Below are 25,629 nucleotides of genomic sequence, written 5' to 3'. Positions count from 1 at the left end.
GTGGAAGTTCTGGAACGCTACTTTATCAGGGGTGTCACTGTATATTTTAACTTCCGCACGTCATGGCGTCCAAATTACAAAATTACAAAATGTGCGTTACTTTTATCACTTGAAGTGCACAGTACAACCCATGGGCATAGCGAAGAAAGTCATTTCACTACCAAAAATTACTTAGTAACTTTTTGACAAGGCTTTAAAACATTGAAGCTCACCCCGAATGTCGAAGTTCTGGAACGCTACTTTATCAGCGGTGTCACTGTATATTTTAACTTCCACACGTCATGGCGTCCAAATTACAAAATGTGCGTTACTTTTATGACTTGAAGTGCATAGTACAACCCATGGGCATAGCTCAGGAAGTCATTTCACTGCCAAAAATTACTTAGTAACTTTTTGACAAGGCTTTAAAACATTGAAGCTCACTCCGAATGTCGATGTTCTGGAACGCTACTTTATCAGCGGTGTCACTGTATATTTTAACTTCCACACGTCAGGGCGTCCACATTACAAGATATGCATTACTTTTATGACTTGAAGTGCATAGTACAACCCATGGGTATAGCGTAGAAAGTCATTTCACTGCCAAAAATTACTTAGTAACTGTTTCACAAGTCTTTAAAACATTGAACCTCACCGGGAATGTCGAAGTTCTGGAACGCTACTTTATCAGCACCGGTGTCACTGTATATCTTTTAACTTCCACACGTCATGGCGTCCACATTACAAAATGTTCATTACTTTTATGACTTGAAGTGCATAGTACAACCCATGGGTACAGCGTAGAAAGTCATTTCACTGCCAAAAAATACTTAGTAACTTTTTGACAAGGCTTTAAAACATTGAAGCTCACCGGGATTGTCGAAGTTCTGGAACGCTACTTTATCAACGGTGTCACTGTATATTTTAACTTCCACACGTCATGGCGTCCAAATTACAAAATGTGCGTTACTTTTATGACATGAAGTGCACAGTACAACCCATGGCATAGCGTAAAAGTATTTCACTGCCAAAAATTACTTAGTAACTTTTTGACAAGGCTTTAAAACATTGAAGCTCACCCCGAATCTCGAAGTTCTGGAACGCTACTTTATCAGCGGTGTCACTGTATATTTTAACTTCCACACGTCATGGCGTCCAAATTAAATTACAAAATGTGCGTTACTTTTATGACTTGAAGTGTATAGTACAACCCATGGGCATAGCTTAGAAAGTCATTTCACTGCCAAAAATTACTTAGTAACTTTTTGACAAGGTTTTAAAACATTGAAGCTCACCGGGAATGTCGAAGTTCTGGAACGCTACTTTATCAGCGGTGTCACCGTATATTTTAACTTCCACACGTCATGGCGTCCAAAGTACAAAATGTGCGTTACTTTTATGACTTGAAGTGCATAGTATAACAGAAAGTCATTTCACTGCCAAAAATTACTTAGTAACGTTTTGACAAGGCTTTAAAACATTGAACCTCACCGGGAATGTCGAAGTTCTGGAACGCTACTTTATCAGCACCGGTGTCACTGTATATCTTTTAACTTCCACACGTCAGGGCGTCCAAATTACAAAATGTGCGTTACTTTTATGACTTGAAGTGCATAGTACAACCCATGGGCATAGCTCACAAAGTCATTTCACTGCCAAAAATTACTTAGTAACTTTTTGACAAGGCTTTAAAACATTGAAGCTCACCCCTAATGTCAAAGTTCTGGAACGCTACTTTATCAGCGGTGTCATTGTATATTTTAACTTCCACACGTCATGGCGTCCAAATTACAAAATGTGCGTTACTTTTAAGACTTGAAGTGCATAGTACAACCCATGGGCATAGCGTAGAAAATCATTTCACTGCCAAAAATTACTTAGTAACTTTTTGACAAGGCTTTAAAACATTGAAGCTCACCCCGAATGTCGAAGTTCTGGAACGCTACTTTATCAGCGGTGTCACTGTTTATGGTAGAAAGAGGCTGTCAGCAATCACCGACCTGAGTTTTAGAACATAAAAAAAACGCACATTAGTGTGGTTGTCCGACCTCTAAAGTATAAGTCGACGACAAAACAAGGAAAAACTAACAGCAGAATGACGTTATGGTCGCATAACACTGTATTTATGGGCGACCCCCGTGGACAGAAGTAGATCGGGCACAAAATAGGGCGTCGGAGTTCTTGATATGCCATAGAAATTTTCTGTGCACGTCAGCGAGTCGGAAACTGTGTTAGATAGTAGAGGAATACCTTAACCATGTAAATCCCCATAGACGAAAAGCTGTGTTCTGCTACCTTATATGGGACCAAAATATAGGTGGTGACCTTTTTACCCTTTCATTGCCTGTAAACAACACCAAACAAAATCTTATAATATGTGAAAGACACCAACATGTGATCAAACAATGTGTCAGTATGTTAATTTCACAGCTTTGGAAGAACAATAACAACTATAAAGTCGTCAAACAGGTGTCAAAAGATTAAGTATAGTTTCAAGATATTACTCACAATTTCACACCTATTGAGTCATTTCACTACTGACACTAGTCAGACTTGTACTGAATCATTTCACAGCTTTAGAAGAACAATAACCATTGTTACGTCTTAGCTAACTTAAGTGATCAACAGGTGTCAAAATACCAAGCAGAGTTTCAAGATATGTCTCACAATTTCACACCTATTGCGTATATTTCTTAAGTAGGCTTGTGTGTAGTTGGTAATGAGTTAGTAGGTTTGCATTGATACTAAATAAAATCATTGTCTATCAAAAAAAGGATTGCTGTTTCCTATATCTTAGCATGATTTGAGTTTGGATTGGAGTTGGTCCTGGGAGAGATCCCGATAATCTGTACTAGTAGAATCGCCGATTGTCCTAGGACAAGTCCCGATCGCAGTCTGTTTCCTACATCTCAGCATCATTTGAGTTTGGATCGGAGTTGGCCCTAGGAGAGACCCCGATCGCAATCTATACTAAGAGAATCGCCGATTCTCCTAGGAGAGATCCCAATCGTAGTTGGCCCTAGGACCAGCTCCGATCGCGATCTCTGCTAGGAGAATCGACGATTCTACTGGATCGTGATCTCTACTGTGACATATGCATCAGTGCTAGTATTTCCTATCGGAAGAGGTATGAATAAGAGCTCTTAGATGTCCCCATGTTTTGAACACTGTGTTCATTCGAGTTTTGAGGACATTGCTCGCTGATAATCGGATGATATACTCGAAGCAACAGGAGAACTATCTCTTCTTGGTTCCTCCAACGTTCACTAGTCACCCTACCAGGCTAGTATATATGTCAAAACAATTTCGTACCAGAAGATGTTGTTCCAAGGGAAAAAGTATAATCAACTTTGCAATGAAGATTGACTCAGAAAGTTTCATTTGTGGCTTATTATACAACCTGGACAACAGAAATATATGCACAATTTCGACATTATATGATAACAACGGCGACTTAATTGCTAAAATTTACAATTCATCATAACATGTATAACTGTGTCGTACATGGAATATATATCTAATGCTATTTGATACATATACCAGCTACAAATCCTGAACAATAGATATATCTATGCACAATTTCCACATAATGATAATATCGGCGAATCAATTCTTCAAATTTACACGAATACATCATACCATGTATAAATGTGGCGTACATGGAATATATCTATTAGACTAACCTTATTTGATACATATACCAGCTACGAATTCCGAACAATAGATATATATGCAAAATCTCAACATTATGATGACAACGGTGAATCAATTTCTCAAATTTACACGAATACATCATAACATGTATAATTGTGTCGTCACATGGAATACATCTGTTATTTGATACCAGCTACAAATCCATGTCGTTAAATTAAAATAATCTTCTGTTGCAAGGAAATACAATAAAGATAAAACGAATTGATTTCCTACAACAATTATTCAGTTCTCAAATCTTTAAACTCCGCGATCTAAGAAATAATGCTTGTTCAAAATGTCAACGTTGTTCGGGAAGTACGTTGTCCGCAAACTCGCCGACGAAGTTTCCGGCGGGGTAGTAGTACCCGACCACGACCGACGTGCCTCTACCGTCCGTCGCCTTCCCTATCCCAAACTCACGGGAAGCTCGCCATACCATCTGAGTGAAGTGGCCTGAGACAAAACATTGGTTTAATCCTAAGTCTTGTCGCTTAAGTTTCCATCCACTGTCCAATGGCTAATAAGATGACATCGAGAATTGATGAAGAAGCAACAAAAGTCAGTATGGTATCAAAAGTGATATAAGTTTACTTTTTACATTGTCAGCGACAAAGCAAAATCGATTCACAAGCGCAAATTGCAAACCGACCAGGTGTCTGGATAAAATGCATACTCAAATCAAAATTAATTGGTTGTAGTAATAAGATTTGGCTTATGAATGGGATCTGTCAAATGAATAGAAGATATGAGGTACTGGGATCTTTGAAAAGAAAAATATATACACACCTGTACCGGGCTGGTTGCCTTCTTTTCTATAGTCGACTTTTTCACTTCTTCATACCCTTGTCACCACAGCCTTCCCTGAAAATAGCACGTAATATTAAAAAAAAAATCAACGACTGCCGTATGTTCATTTAAAAAGTCGCACATACAGAGATGAAATGAGAAACTACATAAAACATGGCTAGATAGATGTCAAGAAAAAGTACACACAGAGATTCAAGCTCCGAACCCTATCAAGAATAGGCCAGAGTCGAAAATATAGAGATTGATTTGTACCTGAGAGTTCTCCGTTTCCTGAGCTGATCATCTTGCCGATGTTTTGTCCATACTGGTCCTTGGGACTATACTGTAACAACATGAACAAATCAATGATAAACCTATTCGTATTTCGTTTAACTCCCTATCCACAATTGTACAAAGAAACTCTCATAAAAGTATCTTTGCGAAGGTTATAAACTGGCCATCTTGAAGGACGTCTTTGTGCGAATCATAGACTGACTGGTCACCACACGGTGTACCGAGCGCTTCGGCCGGCACAGAGCCATGTGCCGTCTACTCTACTGGGATTGACCCAGGAATTTACGGGGCCAATGACTCACTGAATTTTATCCGAAGGATTAGTTCAGTAAACACAATATATAGGGGCAATGGGATAGCACCACATCTGACCTTGGTGCTGATTTGACAGCCCATACCATCAACTGTTATATATGTTATTTTCCAAAAGTTCTATACGTTGTTTTACCTCTAGTGTATTGGACCTGACCAGTTTGTCTGCCCACATCCTGGCCTGCAGACACAGCGTGGAGCTCATGATCAGGGCAGGGGCGCCGTGCCGGGCGCGGTACTCATTGTGAGCCTCCAAACAGTCCTCGGGGAAGTCTCCTGGGGAGGGAGTGTAAGATACGAGCGTGCAGTTTACAAACAAATCAAATGGTGGCGCTATTTTGGTTCGTCACCAGACGTTTAATTTTAAATGCTCTCACTGTGAGCCTCCAGACATGAGGAATGATTGTAAGATATGAACGTGCAGTTCACAAATAAATCAAATGGTGGCCCTATTTTGGTTTGTCACAAGACGCAACAATGCTTACATTTTATTTGAATGCTTCAAAAGTTTAGAAAATAGTCATTTCTACATGTATGCTCCTTTGTGGCCAGGCATTACGGCACATACTTTTTGTGTTATCGCTGGTATATTTGATCATATTCTAGATTATTATTAGCTCCCAAAATGCAGTCTTCGAAAAGCAGGCTTTCTACGTATACTCACTTTTCACACCTTCACCACACGAGCTAACTCTAGCTCCGGTTGCGCCAAACGGTTTCCCTCCACCGAGCGAATCCCGCACAGGTCTAGGTTTGTTTTCCCGACCACCACCACCAACACCACCACCACCATTGCCACGAGATGGAGCCTTAACCCCGGCACTCCCTGTCGACGGGCGCTTCCTGTCGTCTGTATTACCTTTGTGTGACGCCAGGGGGCGCCTGGATTGCTCATCTTGCTTCGAGTCCGACGGTTTCCTTGTCGTCGTGCTGTGTGGTGTATGTAGCATATGGTAAATGCAGTAAATAAACTTGATATTTTCTTTCAAAATTCAATGCGTTATCATTAGGCTAATACAGAACAAAGACAGGTATGTAGGAATGGGATATACTTTGTTGTTGTACAGTAGAAGCCGTTTAATTGCACATCTTATTTGCCATTGTATTTCGTGCAATTATCCGGGTGGTGCAACAATGCGAGTTATCCAGCTGGACAGCACTGGTTTGGGATTTTGGGATTCCGTACAATTAACAGAATTATGGTTAAGCAGTAATCTGTAGTGCAATTAATTGGCTTTTACTGTAGAAGACATTTTTGCCTCAGTTTCGTATTTGTGAGCATCGTAATCTTTTGTCGTTAAGTTTGTCATAGTCTGGATAGACTGACTGACAGAGAATGTGATTATTTGGAACAATATTACATAATAGAATATTTACCCGGCAGGCATAGTGACGTTTTCGTCGAACTTGCCGAGGAAGTTACCGGCGGGGAAGTAGTTGGCCACCACGATGGTTGTCCCCTTGCCGTCCTTAGCCACACCCACTCCGAGCTTCCGACTTCCCTTCCACACTACCTGGGTGAAGTGGCCTGCAGAATTGTGCAGAAAATTGTATTAGCAACGTCACTGTCTCTGGAACTAACAGCTGTGAGTTTGATTCCGGCTGTGTCGCTTACCCGACATGCACGCTACCGGAAATGTTTGCAGTCCTTATGGCGAGACGTTAAGCCGTGATCCACTTTAAATTTTGCTTGTTGAAAAGAGCTAGAGGAATTTCCCTGGTACAATGACTGTGCATAGCGTCTGTCCTCTCTGTCACCACCAGTGGAAAACTACCTCTTCAGTGAGCTAAAACAGATCGAGATCATTTTACTCATTTTTGAAAAGGAGACGTAATCCAGTGGTAGGGGACCCTGCCTATGGACCAAGCGGTCGGGTGTTCGAGTCCCGACCGTTCTCGCCCTGGTGTGGACGCTACCGGTAAGGGTCGCAGTCCTTAAGATAGGACGTTAAGTCATGTTCCACTGTCTGTTGTGCTATTGAAAAAAATCTAGCTGCATTTTATCCGTACAATGAAGGCATATTTTCTGTCACGACCAGGAGAATAAGAAACATAGATCAAGTGTTTGTGAACCTTACCTGTCCCCGGCTGATGTCCTCCTCGGTTAAAGTTGTACTTCTGAATTTCCTCGTACCACATGTCAACGATGTCCCTTGCTGTAGAAACAAGTATGCAATGTTTTACATTTACATACACATCTCTTGATACATATGTATTGGAAAACTATGGATATGCACAAAATGCTATAATAATTAGATTTTCATATGTCACCGAAGGAAACCGGGAAGGCAACGCCACCACACGTCCGTTAAAAGTTTGTTCTCTAGAGCCATGTATGCAGCACACATGTTTCATCCTCTTATGCCAGGCCCTAGGATTAGGGATTAGGTAGTCGGGCACGCCGCTTGTGCCTCAAGCAACGGCCGTAGCGTACAGTGGTCTGCGTCCACTACGACCAGTATTTCCTGCGTTTGTTTTGGCTAGCCGCCAGACAATCATATAACCCCTGCTGTTGTTTCGAGGAAAGTCAGCAACCAATCAGGTCGATGCCTACATTCGTGATTCAAGAGGCAACATGATTGGCTGGCAACTTTCGCTGTGGCAACAGACATGTTAGTTATAGCCTTGCAACATACAGAAAGGTTGACATGCAGTCCAAGTCTGTACATGCACCATTCAAATGTATATTCACGTGTTTTTTGAGGTTTCAGAAGTGTTTTAAAAAGTAAGTAGCTGACAAATCTTCCACTTAGCACCATTCCCCAAGAAAATAACCACTCCATTTGTAAGATGTTTTACCGATTTCAATACGAGGATGGTGTTGAAGCTCCAGGGCTGCTCGTTAAAGAAAAGAGACGGTTATTCTATTTGCGCTACATGACACATACACAATAAACTGTGCAACAAATCCATTGGTCTATTTGGCAGTCACAAGACTTCATGGCAACTTCAAACCATGTACATGTATTATCAGATCTGCCTGTGCAAAACGAACGATTTGTATCGGAGTACATACGATCACACAAGGCTTTCATGTAAATTCGTGCCATTTCAACACTCCACAAACAAGCCATGAAACTGAAGAAAATGCCTCCACCCCTGAGGCATCACCAAAAAAGCAGGTAATTTAATAAAGATACCTGACGCCATTTCTTCCTTAGAGCTCCACTTCATGCCGATGTTCTCGCCGTAGTCGTCCTTCCCACTGTGCTCGAATTTACCGGTCCTGGCCAGTTTGTCAGCCCACCTCTGCGCATGCTTGGAGAGTCTTTTCTTTGGCTTTAAACGCTTGACTCCGTGCAGACGTCTGTACTCGTTGTGAACTTTCACACACTCTTCCACAAAATCCTCACGGATATCTGCAGAAGTTTACAGTTTACAAAACAGGTTAGTTGACACACTCCCTTTTCGTTATTGTCGTTGTATTTCTTTTCTGATAAGACTATTCTATCATAGCAATTTATCTCTTGTCCCGTACAAGACATGGTCTTCACATTTGGTTAGCTTTTGACGTCAGGACAAGGTGTGGCAGGTTTGAGCCCCCTAACTTTTAATGTTGCAACTGCAGGGGTGTTTTTGTCAAGAAACTCTAAAGAGGATAAGTTAAGTAAATAGAGGAACGACCAATTTTCATCATTTTAGGCGTGCAGGTAGCTTCGGCAAAGATGTTCATAATGATATACATGTTATGGATATTTCTATATTTCTATCCCCGAATATAGTACTGTCGATTTGTGTGTATACCGTTGATTTGACTATGTCAGTTGATCTGTGATACGTTTACATAGCGTTGCAAGAAAAAAAAGGGGGGGGGACTGCAATTTAGGGATGCGATTGAACGGTAGTGTAATATGGTTACGTGTTCGTTGTCCAATCAGATGCTTTCAAAATTGTTAACCAATCGCAATTAAATAGGTCAAGGGCAACTGTATTGTGGACTAACTTATCTTCGGAGTTATTGTACCAAATCGTATTTCGTGTTGAGATCAGAAGTTAGACTTGATACTTACTTTCTTCATCTGATGATGAGTCTGATGACGAAGAGGAGGACGAAGAAGACGAAGAAGAAGAGGATGAAGATGATGACCGTGATCCTTTTCGGTTCGGTTTGTGCGGTTTGTCCTTGCGACTAGGTCTGTCCGGGTCTTTGTTGGAAGGTCGTGTGGGTTTGTCGTCTTTCACTGGTGACCTGATGATATACGAGGGGTGATCAATAAGTCCTCGGCCTCACCAACGAATAACAAACACAACTCAGATTTTCAGGCGAAACTTCATAGTATGAAATCTTTTATCAATATCCTCCAAATTTCAAATCATTGGAGTCATCACTTTCCAGGCATTCGTTTTTTCTAAATTAGAAGGTAAGTGGCGAGAAAAAAGTGGTGTGAATTGTGATCAGACATGTGTGCGACGAGTTCCCCATGCCGTAAATTAACAAAAGACATTGTCAAAATGTTTGATAATGATTCTCTTCCTATTTCAAGCAAAAAGAATTAGGTTTCTAACTTCCAGCAGCGCAAATTGACCCGCACACTCAGGTCAGGTCAATTGTCAACGTTTTTTTCCTTCTCCCTCACCTAACGTTACTGGGTGTCGCCTGCAAAGTAATGATCACAATAATTTGAATTTTGGTACAGATTTATATAAGACTTTATACTTGACATCTATGCTTCGAAATCTGAGCTGAGCTTATCATTTCTCGGTAAATTCGAGGACTTATTGATAACCCCACGTACATGTATAAAGTCTTATATAAATAGGCGTGAGATCAAATTGTCTGATCACACTTCACCCTTCTTTTTCTCCCCACTTACCTTCTAATTTAGAAAAAACGAATGCCTGGAAAGTAATGACTCCAATGATTTGAAATTTGGAGGATATTGATAAAAGACTTCATACTATGAAGTTTCGCCTGAAAATCTGAGTTGTGCTTGTTATTTGTTGGTGAGGCCGAGGACTTATTGATCACCCCTCGTAAATGTTAGTTTCGTCACTGGAAACAAGCTTGAAAACATTCTACTTTCGTCCCTATGAGGTTAATGATTCTATCGATTGTTCACCGGAATCATCTCAACGGTTCTCCAACCAGGGGTTCGGTTCCTGTTGTTTTTGCCGTGTTTTTATTCGTTTTGCCAGGCTTTCTATTTTGCTGTAAAATAGACATGCCTAAAAACACACCACCAACAGCCGAAGCCGAACCTCTGCTTGGGAGTAATGATCAACAGTTGGAGTGAACGGTCAGTTGTTGTTACGCAAGTTTACAAAATGTCCTCTAAAGGTAGAAGGCATTTTTGTGGACATGTCTTACAACAATAGACCGTTGAAAAGTATTTCTGAAACTGAGATTTTAATGGTAGTTCACCTTTAACCGTAGATTAACCTATAACCGTTGATTTTAAAGCAGATTGTTTAAGATATCAAGCCGACGGGCGATGGTTCCAAACCGTTTGTAAAATTATTCTTTATACATATGCACATTGAAAATATTGCAATTTCAAACCACCGACACCGGCTGTCGAATTGATATCTCAGACCCTATATACCCTGTTTTAAAAACAATGGATATGGGTTAATCCTGGTGTCTACCAGACTCCCTCCTGGCCGAATAGTAATAGGGGACTTTGGAAAAGTTAGGAATAAAAGCTTAGTAGGAGTTAAGTGGCCCAGTAGTGTTGACCGACCTGGCCTTAGGTCGCAAACTGTACTCTTCGGCCATCTTACTCCTCTGGTGTGTTTGCTGTTTTATTTGGCCAATTTCTACTATTTTTTCTTCCAGTGACCTGTGGAGTCTGGTAGAAGCTAGGTTACCTCTCTGATAAAACTGAATTAGACTTACACGCATATTCAACAGTAAATGTACAATCGTGCAAAATAACTCTATTTTTGTCACGCAAGCTCCCTTACCCCGGAGGTAGCACGTTGTTGTCGAAGTCTCCCAGCATGTTCCCCGCCGGAAAGTAGTTAGCCACGACGATGGTTTTCCCCTTCCCATCGTTCACGCGCCCGATTCCGAGCTCACGGCTCCCCTTCCACACCACCTGGGTGAAATGGCCTGTGGAACAAATAGTTTTCAGTGTAAAAAAAGTTGACATACGCGTGAAGCATGGAAAGTTGGCGATCAACCTGCAGTAATTGATATTATCGCTAGATGACGCAAGCGCATTATCTCGAGCTCACGGCTCCCCTTCCACACCACCTGGGTGAAATGGCCTAGAAAACTAAGAGTTTTCCATGTAAAAACGTTGACCTTCAAGCAAGGAAAACTGGTGATCAACCTGTAGTACTTGACAATATCGGTAGAGAGCGCTTAAAGATAGACCTACCGGTTCCCGGTTGGTGTCCTCCCTTCCTGAAGTTGTATTTCTCGGACTCATTGTACCACATCTCCACAACGGACTGGGCTGTGAACAAACAGAGAAAACTGATATCAGTACTATATTTAGAAATGCTTGAATGTTTTGGCAACGCTTCGGGTGCGGAGCCTGGTTGCGTATCACTTGTAAGCGGGTTGGTCGTCGACTTGAGACCTAGTCTGAGCATGCTTTCTGAGGTTACATTCTGATCGAAAAGGGGCATCTAAATATAAGTACGTTTACCTAGTTTGCGGCTTGTTGGGTTCAATTTACCTGCGATATAATACGGTGATCACGAAGGTTTCTTCGAAAAATTAACGTTAACCAAATTTCAATGCCTTGTTTGTCAGACCGAAGAATGCTATTTTTGTGTGTGCACCTTCTTTGCGGTGGTGACAAGGTCGTAATACATAGAAAAATACATCACAGTGTACATAGCCTCCTTCGTAGGCTTCTGGAACGGTTTACTTTTGGGGGGACTGCTGATTCGCGCTTAGGGCCAAGGTTCTCTATACTGGGAAGGGTGGGGTAAAAATCCATTTCCCAGCAAATAGAACCTCGTGGTAGAAAATTGAAAATCAGCGCTCCTCTCAAAAAAATAAACACAACCGCTCCAGGAGTCTTTGGAGGCTAAACACAGTAGAGGAGATTAATAACAAACAAACAAACAAACAAACAAACAAACAAACAAACCAGACACGGGTGTGTTGTTGGAGCTCCATTTCATCCCCACGTTCTCCCCGTACTCTCGCGTGGAGCTGTGTCCCAGCGTGTTGGACTTCACCAGATGCTGAGCCCACTTCTGCGCATGCTCGCACAGCTTGGCACTGATCTTGAGAGGAGGCGCTCCGTGATTGGCCCGGTAGGAGTTGTGTGTCCGCAGAGCGTCATCCAGGAACTCGTCTGAACCGGCTGATAAGGGTTAAAAAAATAAGGGGTGAATATCACGTTAATGCTCGCGAGATTTGGACTTAACAATCATGGCTAGTTTCCATGGTACACAAAATAAACAGCGTTCATCATCACGCAACTGCGTGCAAACTACATGCCAAACTACATACGAATGCGGAAAAGAGAACAGATGCGAACGCTCATCAATATCGGACAACAACAATATTTTAACAATACACAGAGTAATTACCTGAACCCATCAAGTAAACTTAGTTTTTGTTCGCAAACCGTATATTGCATCATGACGCACTCTTTACTGCGAGTCTGACATACTATATCGTTGTATTTTACATATATAGAATGTATACATACACAAATTCTATACGCTGCAGTAGCAAATGAAATGAAATCATAAAAGTGTAGTAAGTCGCTTTCTATACTACAGCATTAGAACGGCCTTACCATCGCAAGTATGTGGTGCCCTGTCCCCGGACCCGGGCCCGTTCAAACTCGGCGAGTGTCCGCCTGGCCTGTGTCGATCACTGTCATTGGTCGGTTTGCCGTCTCCTTTCCCTCTGACATCCAATGGCGATCTGTAAATGATCAGTAAATGAAATACTAGTATGTCCATGGTGTTAACGCAAACTGCCACCCAAGCGTTCAAGCGACGCCTTTTATTTTACAACCAAACTGCATCCCAGTCAACTTGATAACTCGACTCACCCCGGAGGTAGCACGTTATCGTCGAAGTCCCCCAGCATGTTCCCGGGCGGGTAGTAGTTCCCCACCACGATGGTTTTGCCTTTCCCGTCGGTCGCCACTCCAACCCCGAACTCCTGACTCCCCTTCCACACCACCTGGGTGAAGTGACCTGGAGCCAAAAAAGGACAAGTTGAATAACTTCAAGTGATTCAACTTAAAAAAACAAAACAAAAACCTTCTGCCATAACTAATTTCAAGAACGAAACTTAACCGACCTGTTCCTGGTTGATGCCCTCCCTTCCTGAAGTCGTACTTTTCTATCTCACTGTACCACATGTCGGCGATAGAGGTGCCTATAAAGAGATGGACGAAATAGATTTTTAAAATCTTGAACAACAAAAATAATAAATACTATAACATTGGCTGCTAAGTAGTAATCTAAAAAGGCAGAATGCAAATGCCGCATATTTCTTTCCCTATGGTATAGAAAGTGAAACATAACAAATTTTGACAACCATCAGAAAATGCCTCCGCCTCTGAGGCGTCGCCAATAAAAGTTCCTTGCACCTGAGACAGGTTTGTTATCGGAGCTCCACTTCATCCCGATGTTCTCCCCGTAGTCATGGTTACCGCTGTGCTGCAGGGTGTTGGACTTCACCAGACGGTCGGCCCACTGCTGCGCATGCTTGCATAATTTGGCACTCATCTTGAGGGGCGGGGCTCCGTGTTTCTGTCGGTAGTCGTTCTGGGCGGAGAGACAGTCTTCTGCAAAATCACCTGTGTGAAAATGAGAACAAAGTTTGTTTAAAGAGACGTTCGATTTTGTTTGCCACTGCGAATGTGTTAACAAAAGCATGACTATCTATAAAAAGAAGAATGTTTTCTTTTTGACTGGTACAATTCTGTTGATGCCATTTTTTCCAACGGTTACCTGGAAAAATGATTGTTGTAACGAACCTTTACTTTGTTCCGGGGAGGGGCTTCTCCTGGACGGACGTGACGTAGGTGTTGGCCGGAAGTTCCCTCCTGACGGCTTGTCGTCCCAGCGGTTGCTAGGCGACGGGTCACGTGGTTTGGAATGGCCCCCTTTGACAGGTGAACTTTTGAAAAGAAGAGGAGATATCAAGGAAGGCAACACTGATTTAAGGGTATGAAATGCCTTTGTTTTATATCTAAGGCTATGAAATATCTTTGTTTTTCTAAATACACTACGCACGAGCGTGCACATTCTATGGGCTTTTCTAGCCCTAACTTCATCTACTCCAAACTTACCCCGGAGGTAGCACATTTTCGTTAAATGAGATACAAGTGTGTCCACTGCCATGGTGCCGAAACTGCTACCCAAGCATTACGGCGCCGTCTGTCATTTTAGAACCAAACTGCATCCACTTCAACTGGACTACTCACCCCGGAGGTAGCACGTTATCGTCGAAGTCCCCCAGCATGTTCCCGGGCGGGTAGTAGTTCCCCACCACGATGGTTTTCCCTCTCCCGTCGGTCGCCACTCCAACCCCGAACTCCTGACTCTCCTTCCACACCACCTGGGTGAAGTGACCTGGGAGCGAAGTAGGGTGAGACATGGAACCCTTCATTACACCAGCCATCGCAGGTGTTAGTGATCCTCCCCTAGCTTCCCTTTCGGCCTTAATTAATCAATCCCATTTCTTTGCCTTTCATAAGGGGTCATTGGTTGTCCCGAAACTACCGTAGTTGACTGGCTAGCTGTGGATGATACCACGCTACTTTCAGGATTTGGGTGTCAGCATGTACTTCTGCAGTACCTGAAAATAACGCTTGGGGGCCCCAAATTACCGTTCGAAACCTCCAGAACAATAAAAACTTATCGAAAAGACCCAAAGTTACAGACACTAACATATATGTACACTACCAAAAATAATACTGCCTACGGAGGTGACATCATACCAAAGTGTTTTCCGGCCGTAGATTTTGATTTTACTACCAACAAAAGGGACTTTACTGACCTGTTCCTGGCTGATGACCACCCTTCCTGAAGTCGTACTTCTCAATCTCACTGTACCACATGTCGGCGATAGAGGCGCCTGGAGAGATAATGATTATCTCATTATTGAATCACTCGTCTACAATGACATAAAGAGGTACTACTATAATGACAGAATATTACTACTGTATGGTGTGACATAGATGAAATTCTTCGATAGAAATACACACACTTCCTATAAAGGAAAGTACAAATATATTGAGCAAAACAAGAATAGGAGATGCTACTGCCCATTCATTTATCATTGGAATTTTTTTTTAATTTGAAAAAAAAAAAAGAGAATATTTTTTCAAACAGGAGTAGGTCGCGGCTGTAGAAGTGCTTGGGATGGCGATTTCAGCACCAAGGACAAGCCAAGTCCAGGCGGCTGTTGTGAACCAATCAACAATTGTCATCGTACAGAGGAGGAAGACATACCCGCACCTGGTACAATCATTTGGTTACTGTGGAAAAAGAAATGACTTAGAGTACATTCACCTGAGACAGGTTTGTTATCGGAGCTCCACTTCATCCCGATGTTCTCCCCGTAGTCATGGTTACCGCTGTGCTGTAGAGTGTTGGACTTCACCAGGTGGTCGGCCCACTGCTGCGCATGCTTGCATAATTTGGCACTCATCTTGAGGGGCGGGGCTCCGTGTTTCTGTCGGTAGTCGTTCTGGGCAGAGAGACAGTCTTCCGCAAAATCACCTGTATCAACTACGGAGAAAACCATGTTTACAGTTCAGTTTAGTTTACAGTTTAGAGTACGCAGCTGCAGCGACAGGAATTATGGTTATGTCAAAGATGAAGGCCCCTGAGACATAAAGTAATGGCATGTCTGGGCATTGTTATGCAAATTAGACAATGGTCAAGACGAGTGCTTTTAGCAATTCAGGGGCTTTCACCTTTGACATATTACCTATAATTTCTGTCACTGTGCATGCTTATATGTGACAAAGCTTAACAAGTGTTTTTCTTTTCTCACAACTGTCATATTTAGATGCCTTTGCGTTACATATTGTAACGATATTAAAAGAAGATCTGTGAAATCTGACCTCTGCTTTGCTCCGGGGAGGGGCTCCTCCTGGAAGGACGTGACGGCTTGCTGTCCCAGCGGTTGCTAGGCGACGGGTCACGTGGTTTGGAATGTCCTCCCTTGACAGGTGAACTGTTGAGAAAAAGAAGCGTCCATGTTAACACATGAAATGGACATTTGTGTTGAAAAAAGTGTACAAGATGATACATTGCGTCAAATGCTTTTGAACAGTTTGGAAATTTTTTTTTTTAATATGGTCCTCCTTTCTGCGCTTCTCTTGCTATTTTCCCTTTTATTATACCTCCAAACTCACCCCGGAGGTAGCACGTTTTCGTCGAAGTCCCCCAGCATGTTCCCGGGCGGGTAGTAGTTCCCCACCACGATGGTTTTCCCTCTCCCGTCGGTCGCCACTCCAACCCCGAACTCCTGACTCCCCTTCCACACCACCTGGGTGAAGTGACCTGTGGGACAATGGGACAGAACCATCATGAAAAACATACTGACATCAACTCTTCTAAAAGAATTTGTTCTGTTGTTTACAATTGTAATTTTTCATTCCGTTATACACAAAAGAGACAGTACTAACCTGTTCCCGGCTGATGCCCACCCTTCCTGAAGTCGTACTTTTCAATCTCACTGTACCACATGTCGGCGATGGAGGCACCTGTATGGACGACAAAAGGTTGTGGGGTGCCGGTGGGTATATGTAAGTATCAATCTAGTTAAGAACAACAGTTCTTTCTGCTAGCTGACTGTCAAGTGCTCATTTTTTTCGCGCTTAGCTGCAATACTTCTGTCTCTACTAGGAGATATAACTAAGAGCGCCGCAGATACATTTTATATACAGTATAAAAACTTTAAGAAGAGATAGGAAGGAGAAAGTTTTCATGGGAAATGTTTTTACTGTTCAATATCTATAGAAAAGCAGTGACATATGTGACGGATTTCGATGAATTTTACATCACTAAATTGTCTCCGCCCCTTAGGCGTCACCAATAACAGGTCTCGTACCTGAGACAGGTTTGTTATCGGAGCTCCACTTCATCCCGATGTTCTCCCCGTAGTCATGGTTACCGCTGTGCTGCAGCGTGTTGGACTTAACCAGGCGGTCGGCCCACTGCTGCGCATGCTTGCATAATTTGGCACTGATCTTGAGGGGCGGGGCTCCGTGTTTCTGTCGGTAGTCGTTCTGGGCGGAGAGACAGTCTTCCGCAAAATCACCTGTATCAACTACGGAAAATAACATCCAGTTTGAAAAAATATCTGGGTTTGCGTTGTTAGGCCATATTGATCAATTATATGGATGACATCCTCTGGGAATCCAAAAACTGATGCGAGCGTGTGAATAAAAAAAGTTTGACCCCCCCCCCCCCCAAAAAAAAAAAAGTTGCCTTCATTATGAAATCTAAGGGAGCAGGAAGGCTGAACAAATTATAGCATACACATAATAATACCGAATAATAGATTCGTCGTTTTTTCTTCTTTCACATCTTCTTTGACCTTGTAATATTCTGTGGCATTAGTATACGTTTTCCGATATCTATTTTTACCATCCACGGCATATATTTGCTTATTCTGAAACTGCTTTGTACTACGATTTAGAGTGAATAGTTGAAAACTTTTTTTAGTTTGAAAACGGCCGAAAATTGATGCACGCGTGGATGTCATCCATATAATCAAATCAACATGGCCTTATGTAAAAATTACACGAGACTCAATAAGCTGCTCGTTTTAGCTCTCTAGTATTTCATTTGCATGCTTTGACGTCATAGAATGTCTTTGTTGCTTGAAACAAAATCAAAGGTTATTTCAAACGAACCTTTGCTACACGTGTGTTCCGGGGAGGGGCTCCTCCTGGACGGACGTGACGTAGGTATTGGCCGGAAGTTGCCCTTTGGCGGTTTATCGTCCCAGCGGTTGCTAGGCGACGGACCTCGCCCTCCTTTGGGAGGCGATCTGTTGAAATGATACAAATTTTTTGTTAGACTAATTCAATGATTTTATCAATCAGTAGTAAGTAAATGTAGGTATAACATTACCTCTATGAAAAAATGTCCATACGCGCGTGAGCGTGTGCGCGATAGGGATTGAGAAGACAAATGTCAAGGTCGACGTTTGGCCCATGGTGTGTGACCTTGATACTGGATACTTGGACGTCGGACGCCGGTAATGGTCTTGTCTCTTTTTTGACAGGTACCGTACTTTGGTTGTACAGATGAAGTAGTGTAGGTTTGGTCCCCCTGGCATATTGTTACAGAACTGCAGGGACGTTTTGTGTTGTTGCTGGAGTCAGCTTTAGATTTAACATTTGAACAGAACTCACCCCGGAGGTAGCACGTTATCGTCGAAGTCCCCCAGCATGTTCCCGGGCGGGTAGTAGTTCCCCACCACGATGGTTTTCCCTCTCCCGTCGGTCGCCACTCCAACCCCGAACTCCTGACTCCCCTTCCACACCACCTGGGTGAAGTGACCTGGGGGATTCGAAATTCAAAATGAAACATTTAGGGTTAGCTATAGGTCCCAGTTGAAACAAGGGGGACCTGTTCAAGGACTTTTGGACCCCTACGTGGCCCCATGGGACACATTGCGGCTACCGATGTATTGTTGGGTCCGGCCGGGCACCGGATTAAATTTAAGTCGGATTTAAAAAAAAAAACGGGACCCGGTAACAAATAGACGCCGTGACCTACCCGTTGGGGACACCGAGGGGAACCCCCTGGTATCCGGCAGTTCATCGAGACAAATTTGTGGCTTCGGTGCCCTTAGCCTAACTGGTGGTATCGCTTCTTTTGGATGTAGTCTCGCGATATTATGTAATCTCGCGAGAGGCATGCATCATGATGCAGTTAAATGGCAGTCTTTTGGAAAAAGGGAAATGTGAAAACCTACCTGTTCCCGGCTGATGCCCGCCCTTCCTGAAGTCGTATTTCTCAATCTCGCTGTACCACATCTCAGCGATGGAGGCGCCTAAGATTAGAAAAGAAAGTTCTTGATTCTTGCACATCGAAATGATAAAAAGTTTTGTAAAATGATTGCTTTTCTGTTAATTGCATTTTCATTGAATAGAATATTCATACACGGGAATACTGCTTTTCTGTCAGTTGTATTTGATCAAATAGAAATGACAACGCTGGAGAAAAAACAGAGAGTGCGCACAAAAAGTATAAATGAGGGTTTCATACCGAAGTTTTGCGTACACGCACCTGATACAGCTTCGTTGTTGGAGCTCCACTTCATGCCGATGTTCTCTCCGTAGTCATGGTTACCGCTGTGCTGGAACGAGCTGCATTTCACCAGATGTTCGGCCCACTTCTGCGCATGCTTGGTCAGCGATTTGCTGAGTTTGAGTGGTGAGACCCCGTGTTTGGCTCGGTAGTCGTTGTGAGCCGCCAAGCAGTCTTTCTCGAACTCAGTCGGCATCTTGTTTTACCTACACACGACGACAAACTGTAAGGTTAAACTCTTGTCCCCAAATTACATTGGTGCTTTTTATAAGGGCCCCACAATTCACAAGATCTATAAGGTTGAACACTTCTTCCAAAACTACAGCGGTGTTTTGATGAGGGCCCCACTACGCTTACCAGTAAATTCAGAAGCCCCCCCCCCCCCACGTATTATTACTAAAGAAATCAAGCAAGACGTGAAATACGTACATAAGTACGTGAATAAGTACGGATTTCCTTACGAATAACGGGATTTCCTATACGAATAACGGGAGTTCCTTACGAATAACGAGATTTCCCTTCGAATAACGGGATTTCCTTACGACTAACGGGATTTCCCTACGAATAACGGGCTGCCTACACCTTACAAGAAAAGACCGCACAAACCCTCTTTTTTTATATACCTCTGGGTGTGGTGACGAAGAAAGAATGTGCCCACAAACACGTCACGTACTTGTAGTATATCCATACGCCTACATACTAAACTGTAAACAGGTGTGTCTACTTTGAGGCGGGACAAACCGCAAATATGGCACCGGAAATTGTCAGGGACATGCTTCTCTATCTTGCCTGGAACTTCGTGGAAGAAACATTTCACCTATATTGTTATATGTTCCACTTGGAATAGAGTACTGGATAAGAAGGCTAGGTAGGTGGTTCGTGTACGTATTACTAATAAGGATATGCCTCCTTTGGTCTATTTAGTCTACAACAAAGAGTTTGAAACCCCAAAGATCACGAATTCCTCCCAAGTGTTGAAGATAACAATTCGTAAAAGACACTGAATTATGTCTAAATAAAGGTAATTGAAGCTATATAAGGCACAGGACTGGACTTCACGAAGAGGAGCAAGTAATCAGTTCCTGGCCTGCGTATTTAGGCAGGTTATGTTATTCACTCATATAACGGGGGAACTTTCTATCTTAGAATATAAAAAAAGAATGTTTGTTTTGACATAGCACAGGTGGTACAATAGAAGACGCAATGAAATGACAGGAATACAATTTCACTGACTTGTTTGGAATACAACTGGCTATCTTTTTTCATATCATTTAATACATGGCAATAAAAAATTAAGATAGCGTTAAGAGTGTTTTTAAAATGATCCAATGATGTTCATTCCATAAAATGTGTGTTTTTCAAATAGCGCAGGTGTTACAATAGAACGCACAATCCTGTGTTAAGTACGTGCGTCACAGGTAACTAATTATACACCTTATCCATTGAGGCACGGGTTGGGGTCGTTAGAGTTAATGGTTCGAAGCAAAGGTCAGCGGAAAGAGCGATTTAATGACCCATGAGTTGACACAAGGCGTGTCAGGGTCTTTATAATGTTGCGACCTGCCACGAAGTAGTTATTATTGCAATCAAACAAAACTCTAGACTTTTAAAGAGCTATCCAGGTTGTCAGCTATACGAGAAACTTGGTGCTAGGGTTACGGATGATATAGAAGGCATGCATTCAAAATCAACATTACGTAGTCACACTTTTCACGTTGTTCAAATGTCTGCAGATAATGTGTGTAGGTGGGTATAGGGGTGAGTACCGGTACGATGTACAAAACCGTATTTTCTTGTTGGATCGGCCAAGGAAAAAACGGACCGTATATTGGACCGACTCGAAAATGATCAGAATATACCGGCAGGTGCTAGGTTTTTACGTGTTTTGGGGCTTACATGTCCAAGAAAATAATAAGAACGAAGTAGAGGAAAGTTGCAATTGATTTTTTTCAAGTTGCCATTTTACTAAGTTTCTACAGCATAGTGTCTACAGTCAAACCTGGTCTAAAACAGAGGCAGTTTGTGTTGTTTACATGAAGATAGGATGTTAAAACGACAATAGAAGTCGGAAACTCCACCAAACAGAATCCTTTGTGGCGAAGTGGAACATTGTTTTGAATACAATAAGTCCCCAGATTATGTTACAATTCTAAGACTTTTGATATATCCGTGCACAAAATAAAGCGCTTACCAACAAGCTTTCGACTAGTCCTCTGATCCTTTTCAAGTTGAAATGACCCAAAACCCAAGTCACACTTAAGTCTTGAAATTGTAACATAATGTTGACTTCCGTCACAGATGAACTTAAATCAAAATTCACAGATGATTAGGTTCTAACAGGTCAGGTTCGGACCTGGAACTGATCCTCTAGACCTGATCCTCTGGACCTGAAGTTTCTGTACGGGTACAAACCTCTACGTGGGTATATATCTGTCGACAACATTTAACGATCGTGAAACCGATTCTAGAGACGTTTTCTAGCGAAGGTCATAATAATCTACTACTTATCAGTTATCAACCTTGGTGACCTAGCCTCGAGACATCCATTGTACAGGTCTAAACCAGCCAGTGAAGTGAATTGACATGGAAGATTGCTACACAATACAACAACGAATTGAGGACCTTACAAGAGCACTTTTATAGTACCGTGACTGCCACAGCCATGACTTCTCAAGTTTGAACATCTTACGCATGCCTCCCTGAACTGACTTTCTTCTCCTGAGACGCATAGCTTGAATACCCTTCGGAAAGTACAGTGGTGTTATTTACCGTCGTCAGCATGTTTACCATCAACATGTGCCGTAAATAAAACTTCTTTTGATTACAAAAGTCTAAGTGCTAAGCACAAGCACTGACTGCTAATTTCCAGACAAAACAGTGGCTTTATCTGAAACGAACCTCAGTCACCGAAGTTCCTCTTCCAACGGACTCCCTATTCAAGCACTTCTGCAAAGCTACTCGAGCGCAATACAGCCACCCCTTCCCAAATTAAAAGAAATGTATCAAAAATGCAAAGCCCAAATGATGAGATTTGATCTTTAAAGTTTTTGTCTTCTAGTTTTAGTTTCGGAGACAATACCCAATACAGTTGTGCAAGAAGGAAGGCTTCCTTGAAAAAAATTCATTGTGGTATAGGGTTTAGATTTGTTTGAACTTTTGTTTATTCGTGAAAACTCAAATCGACCTGCAGTGCAGGCCGCTTTTCATTGCATATATTCGCTAGATCGTAACCTCAAATATGGAAACTAATTCCAAGACAAATGCCTAGAATCTTGCATAGTGATAGTCAGGGTCTCGGAAGACATGTTACAAGTGGCAGAGAGCCAGTCTATTTTTTCTGGATGACGAAAACCTTGCGTCATATTGGTTAAACGTGCGTTAAGTGAAAAATGCAATTACACAGTCTACTGTAACAGCTATGGGGCTTTAATCATGTAGAATAAATTGTTCAAGATTTTTGGCCCTCAAATTAGCTACCATGATTCTAAAATGGACATTTTTCTGTCAGCGATTTCTGTTTTTCGTTCGTTGTTTACCGAGCAACTACTTTTCCCATCTTTTTTAAAATCAGAATTTCCATTTTAACATATTTCTACTGATCTCTATCTACTAGTTACTAGTGCCAGAGCAAGTAAGAAGTGTACTGGGTCTCTATGTGTGTACATTGTGGTAATGCTGTTGACGAATCAACTGCTATGATTATTGTTGTGTTCTACCAAACCTGAAACAAAATGGTGGCAAACACTGAACAAATACTGAGACGTTCAATTATGTACAAAATTTGATTTCTGGAATGTCTAGGTCACCTTGCTGATATTCAGAATTGTCATTCTTTATGTGACAGCTCACGTCATACATTATTGTCATGCAAATTAATGATTAATGTATGTTTACGACCACCCCGATGCAACATGCTGGATACGTACTTATACTATAGCACAGCAAATATCACGACCTTGTAAAACTATACACAAGCCTTTTTGACCTTTCATTTATACAGTCTACAACTCCCTTTCCCACTAACTAATTTAGACTTCTGTGTCACCCTTACGGTTTCCGTTAATTGGTTAATTAGGTCCGAAAATGATTTCATCAGGCTGGTAGAATATAGGATATATAGGAGAATTCTTTTTTAATTACACGACAAGTAAGTACTTACTTTGCTTACGTTTCGATGTCTCTCAGACAATTTGGTACATTGATAAACACATGGTAGCCATACATTCCTCTGTGCACAATTTGACAAAACACATGCAGAAATAGTTGTTTTGTTACAGTGCTTTCTTCCAAACCTTTTCAACAACATCATAATTACATTTCAATGGACTTTGTACAATACCATATACCGTGATGGGGGCACAACAAAGGCTATAGGGAACAGGTGGTCTCAGGAATGAGGTAATGGCTCTGGCCGTTCTTTACATGCGAGTCAATAATGAATCCTTTAATGACTCGTGGCGATTTTGAGGGGGAAAGCTTTGGTGACCTTTAGTGAAGCGACTACCTGTCCGGTTTGGTACAATAACAGCCAGGTTGCGTGCGCACACACAACGTAGACACGTCAGATATGTGGGGACACACCTCTAACTCAAACAATGGGGAAGTGGGATTTTGTTGACCAACGTCAAGCGTGTGTCCACTGTGCTATAATATCAGCCTAGGCAAGGACGTTCCTTCTCTTGAACTACATATCGCGCGTGTTTGGGTGTTCCCTCGCTGCATGTTGTTCGTGTTTAACACAGAATAAAGTATTTTACATGCACACGTACGGGTAGCTACAACACAAATATGTCCACGCCTACGTAGGAAAAAAGAGAACCTCCTTTCGCTAACGCAACATGATACCCCAGTTTCATCAGTAAAGTTTTTACACCGAATAGACTATTTTACAGGTACACGTATAGGCAACTGCAACACAAATATGTTCACGCCTACGTAGAAACAAAGAGAACCTCATTTACCCAACACAACACGTTATAGGGCAGTCCCATCTCATGGCCATATTGTAACAACTCAACAACGTCTAGTTCTTCTGTCTGAACGCCCATTCTCTAATGACTTGTACACAATTACTTAAACCAAGGCTGTTACTTGTTCTTCTTTGTTTACCTGTCAATACGTATTTCCTAAGCAGTCAAATGTTAACTTAGTGACATGTCTTATTATCCTGACTTTGAGTACATCTTCCTAGATGTCTTAACATGTTTCTTAAAGGAAAGGGATAGAATTAACGAGGTAAAGTTGCCCTTAAAAGACACTCCTTTGTGACAGACACACCTAGAAAGCGATGAGTGTTACACACGGTTGTTAAGTATACACACGTACTGTCTTTAAAGCTAACCAGTGTGGCAAGTTGACTCAATCACTAGCTTGCACCATACAGTTAAGTGTATAGTTCAATGGTAATTATTCAAATCTCACGAGGCTCACCGTTGGGGGGATACCAGGGTTGTGACGTTGTCCGTTGAGGTGAGGTCACCACCGTATCTGGCTCTCGGCAGCTCAGTGAACTAGTCCCCGACCACCGCACTGACCTCCGCGATCTCGAACTGTCGCTGACACACCCACCCACGAGTTTGTAGACTTCTTATAACCTGTCAATCAAGCACGTATCCATGACGACGTCGTCATAAACGGGACACCGTTAAAATGTGACAACAGTGTCAATATGTATATAGCAAATATACGGTGGAATCAGAGCGCCTGTTTAGTGTAGTGTGTGTTCTCTCAGTTCGTTCTATATCGCCGTTGGTAACGTTTTCATGCGTTGCTGCGTTCATTATATACAGTATGTTCTGTTTGGAGGCATTAAACTAATTTAACACAACACTGCACAGTGCAAGTTGTAAGAGCAATTCTGAGTGCAGTTTGGCAGAAGTTCAATAACATCTTAGAGCATATTAAGACAACCGTCAAACGTAGCAGTAATTTACAATTATGAAAAAAAGATTATTGTACGCATTGTGAGTATATCTTATTTTCAAGGAACTGTGTACTCTCCGAAATAATCGCTTAAATGCTGCTTACACCCTTATTCTTTCTATATATGATTTTGGTATTTCCAAATGCGATCGGAACATTCTGTAATGTGCATGTGGAATCTCACTGCACTTGGGGCACCGGTGCGGCACTGCTGTGTTATTTTCGCCGATTTGTATAATTATATATTGCGTAATACGTAAAAGTATGGCTAAGGTAAAGAAGACAACAACGTACACAAAACTTAATGAAAATCGTTCTTTACCTCTGAAATTCGTTGAGTAAACTGTCGAACCCCGCAGTGCCGCAACGGTGCCCAAAGTGCAGTGAGATACCGTGAGGTTCCTTTCCAATAGCGGTTTCAGTGCCTGATCTGTGCGT

The 25,629-nt window shown here is 42.1% G+C and overlaps 2 protein-coding genes across 2 annotated transcripts; both read right to left on the bottom strand.

Annotated features, from left to right (window-relative positions):
* Positions 1-3,298: 3,298 nt before the first annotated feature.
* On the bottom strand, positions 3,299-13,358 carry LOC118421426. Its single transcript, XM_035828705.1, has 15 exons — positions 13,286-13,358; positions 13,032-13,179; positions 12,771-12,901; positions 12,111-12,329; positions 11,388-11,465; positions 10,969-11,116; positions 9,075-9,253; positions 8,205-8,423; positions 7,143-7,220; positions 6,442-6,592; positions 5,729-5,994; positions 5,201-5,340; positions 4,732-4,801; positions 4,459-4,533; positions 3,299-4,125 (listed from the first exon to the last, which is right to left on the bottom strand). Exons 1-14 carry the CDS (start codon positions 13,344-13,346, stop codon positions 4,508-4,510), a joined length of 1,914 nt encoding a protein of 637 aa, XP_035684598.1. The 5' UTR covers positions 13,347-13,358; the 3' UTR covers positions 3,299-4,125; positions 4,459-4,507.
* A 169-nt stretch (positions 13,359-13,527) lies between these two features.
* LOC118421183 lies at positions 13,528-24,831 on the bottom strand. Its single transcript, XM_035828345.1, has 14 exons — positions 24,700-24,831; positions 19,249-19,475; positions 18,935-19,012; positions 18,369-18,516; positions 17,865-18,001; positions 17,057-17,275; positions 16,632-16,709; positions 16,359-16,506; positions 16,065-16,177; positions 15,508-15,726; positions 14,993-15,070; positions 14,418-14,565; positions 13,968-14,110; positions 13,528-13,787 (listed from the first exon to the last, which is right to left on the bottom strand). The coding sequence occupies exons 2-14, from the start codon at positions 19,463-19,465 to the stop codon at positions 13,528-13,530; spliced, it is 1,986 nt and encodes a 661-aa protein (XP_035684238.1). The 5' UTR covers positions 19,466-19,475; positions 24,700-24,831.
* Positions 24,832-25,629: the final 798 nt, after the last annotated feature.

This window comes from Branchiostoma floridae, chromosome 8 (assembly GCF_000003815.2).
Source record: "Branchiostoma floridae strain S238N-H82 chromosome 8, Bfl_VNyyK, whole genome shotgun sequence".
Taxonomy (NCBI): Eukaryota; Metazoa; Chordata; class Leptocardii; order Amphioxiformes; family Branchiostomatidae; genus Branchiostoma; species Branchiostoma floridae.
This window is presented reverse-complemented; position numbering and strand designations above follow the sequence as displayed.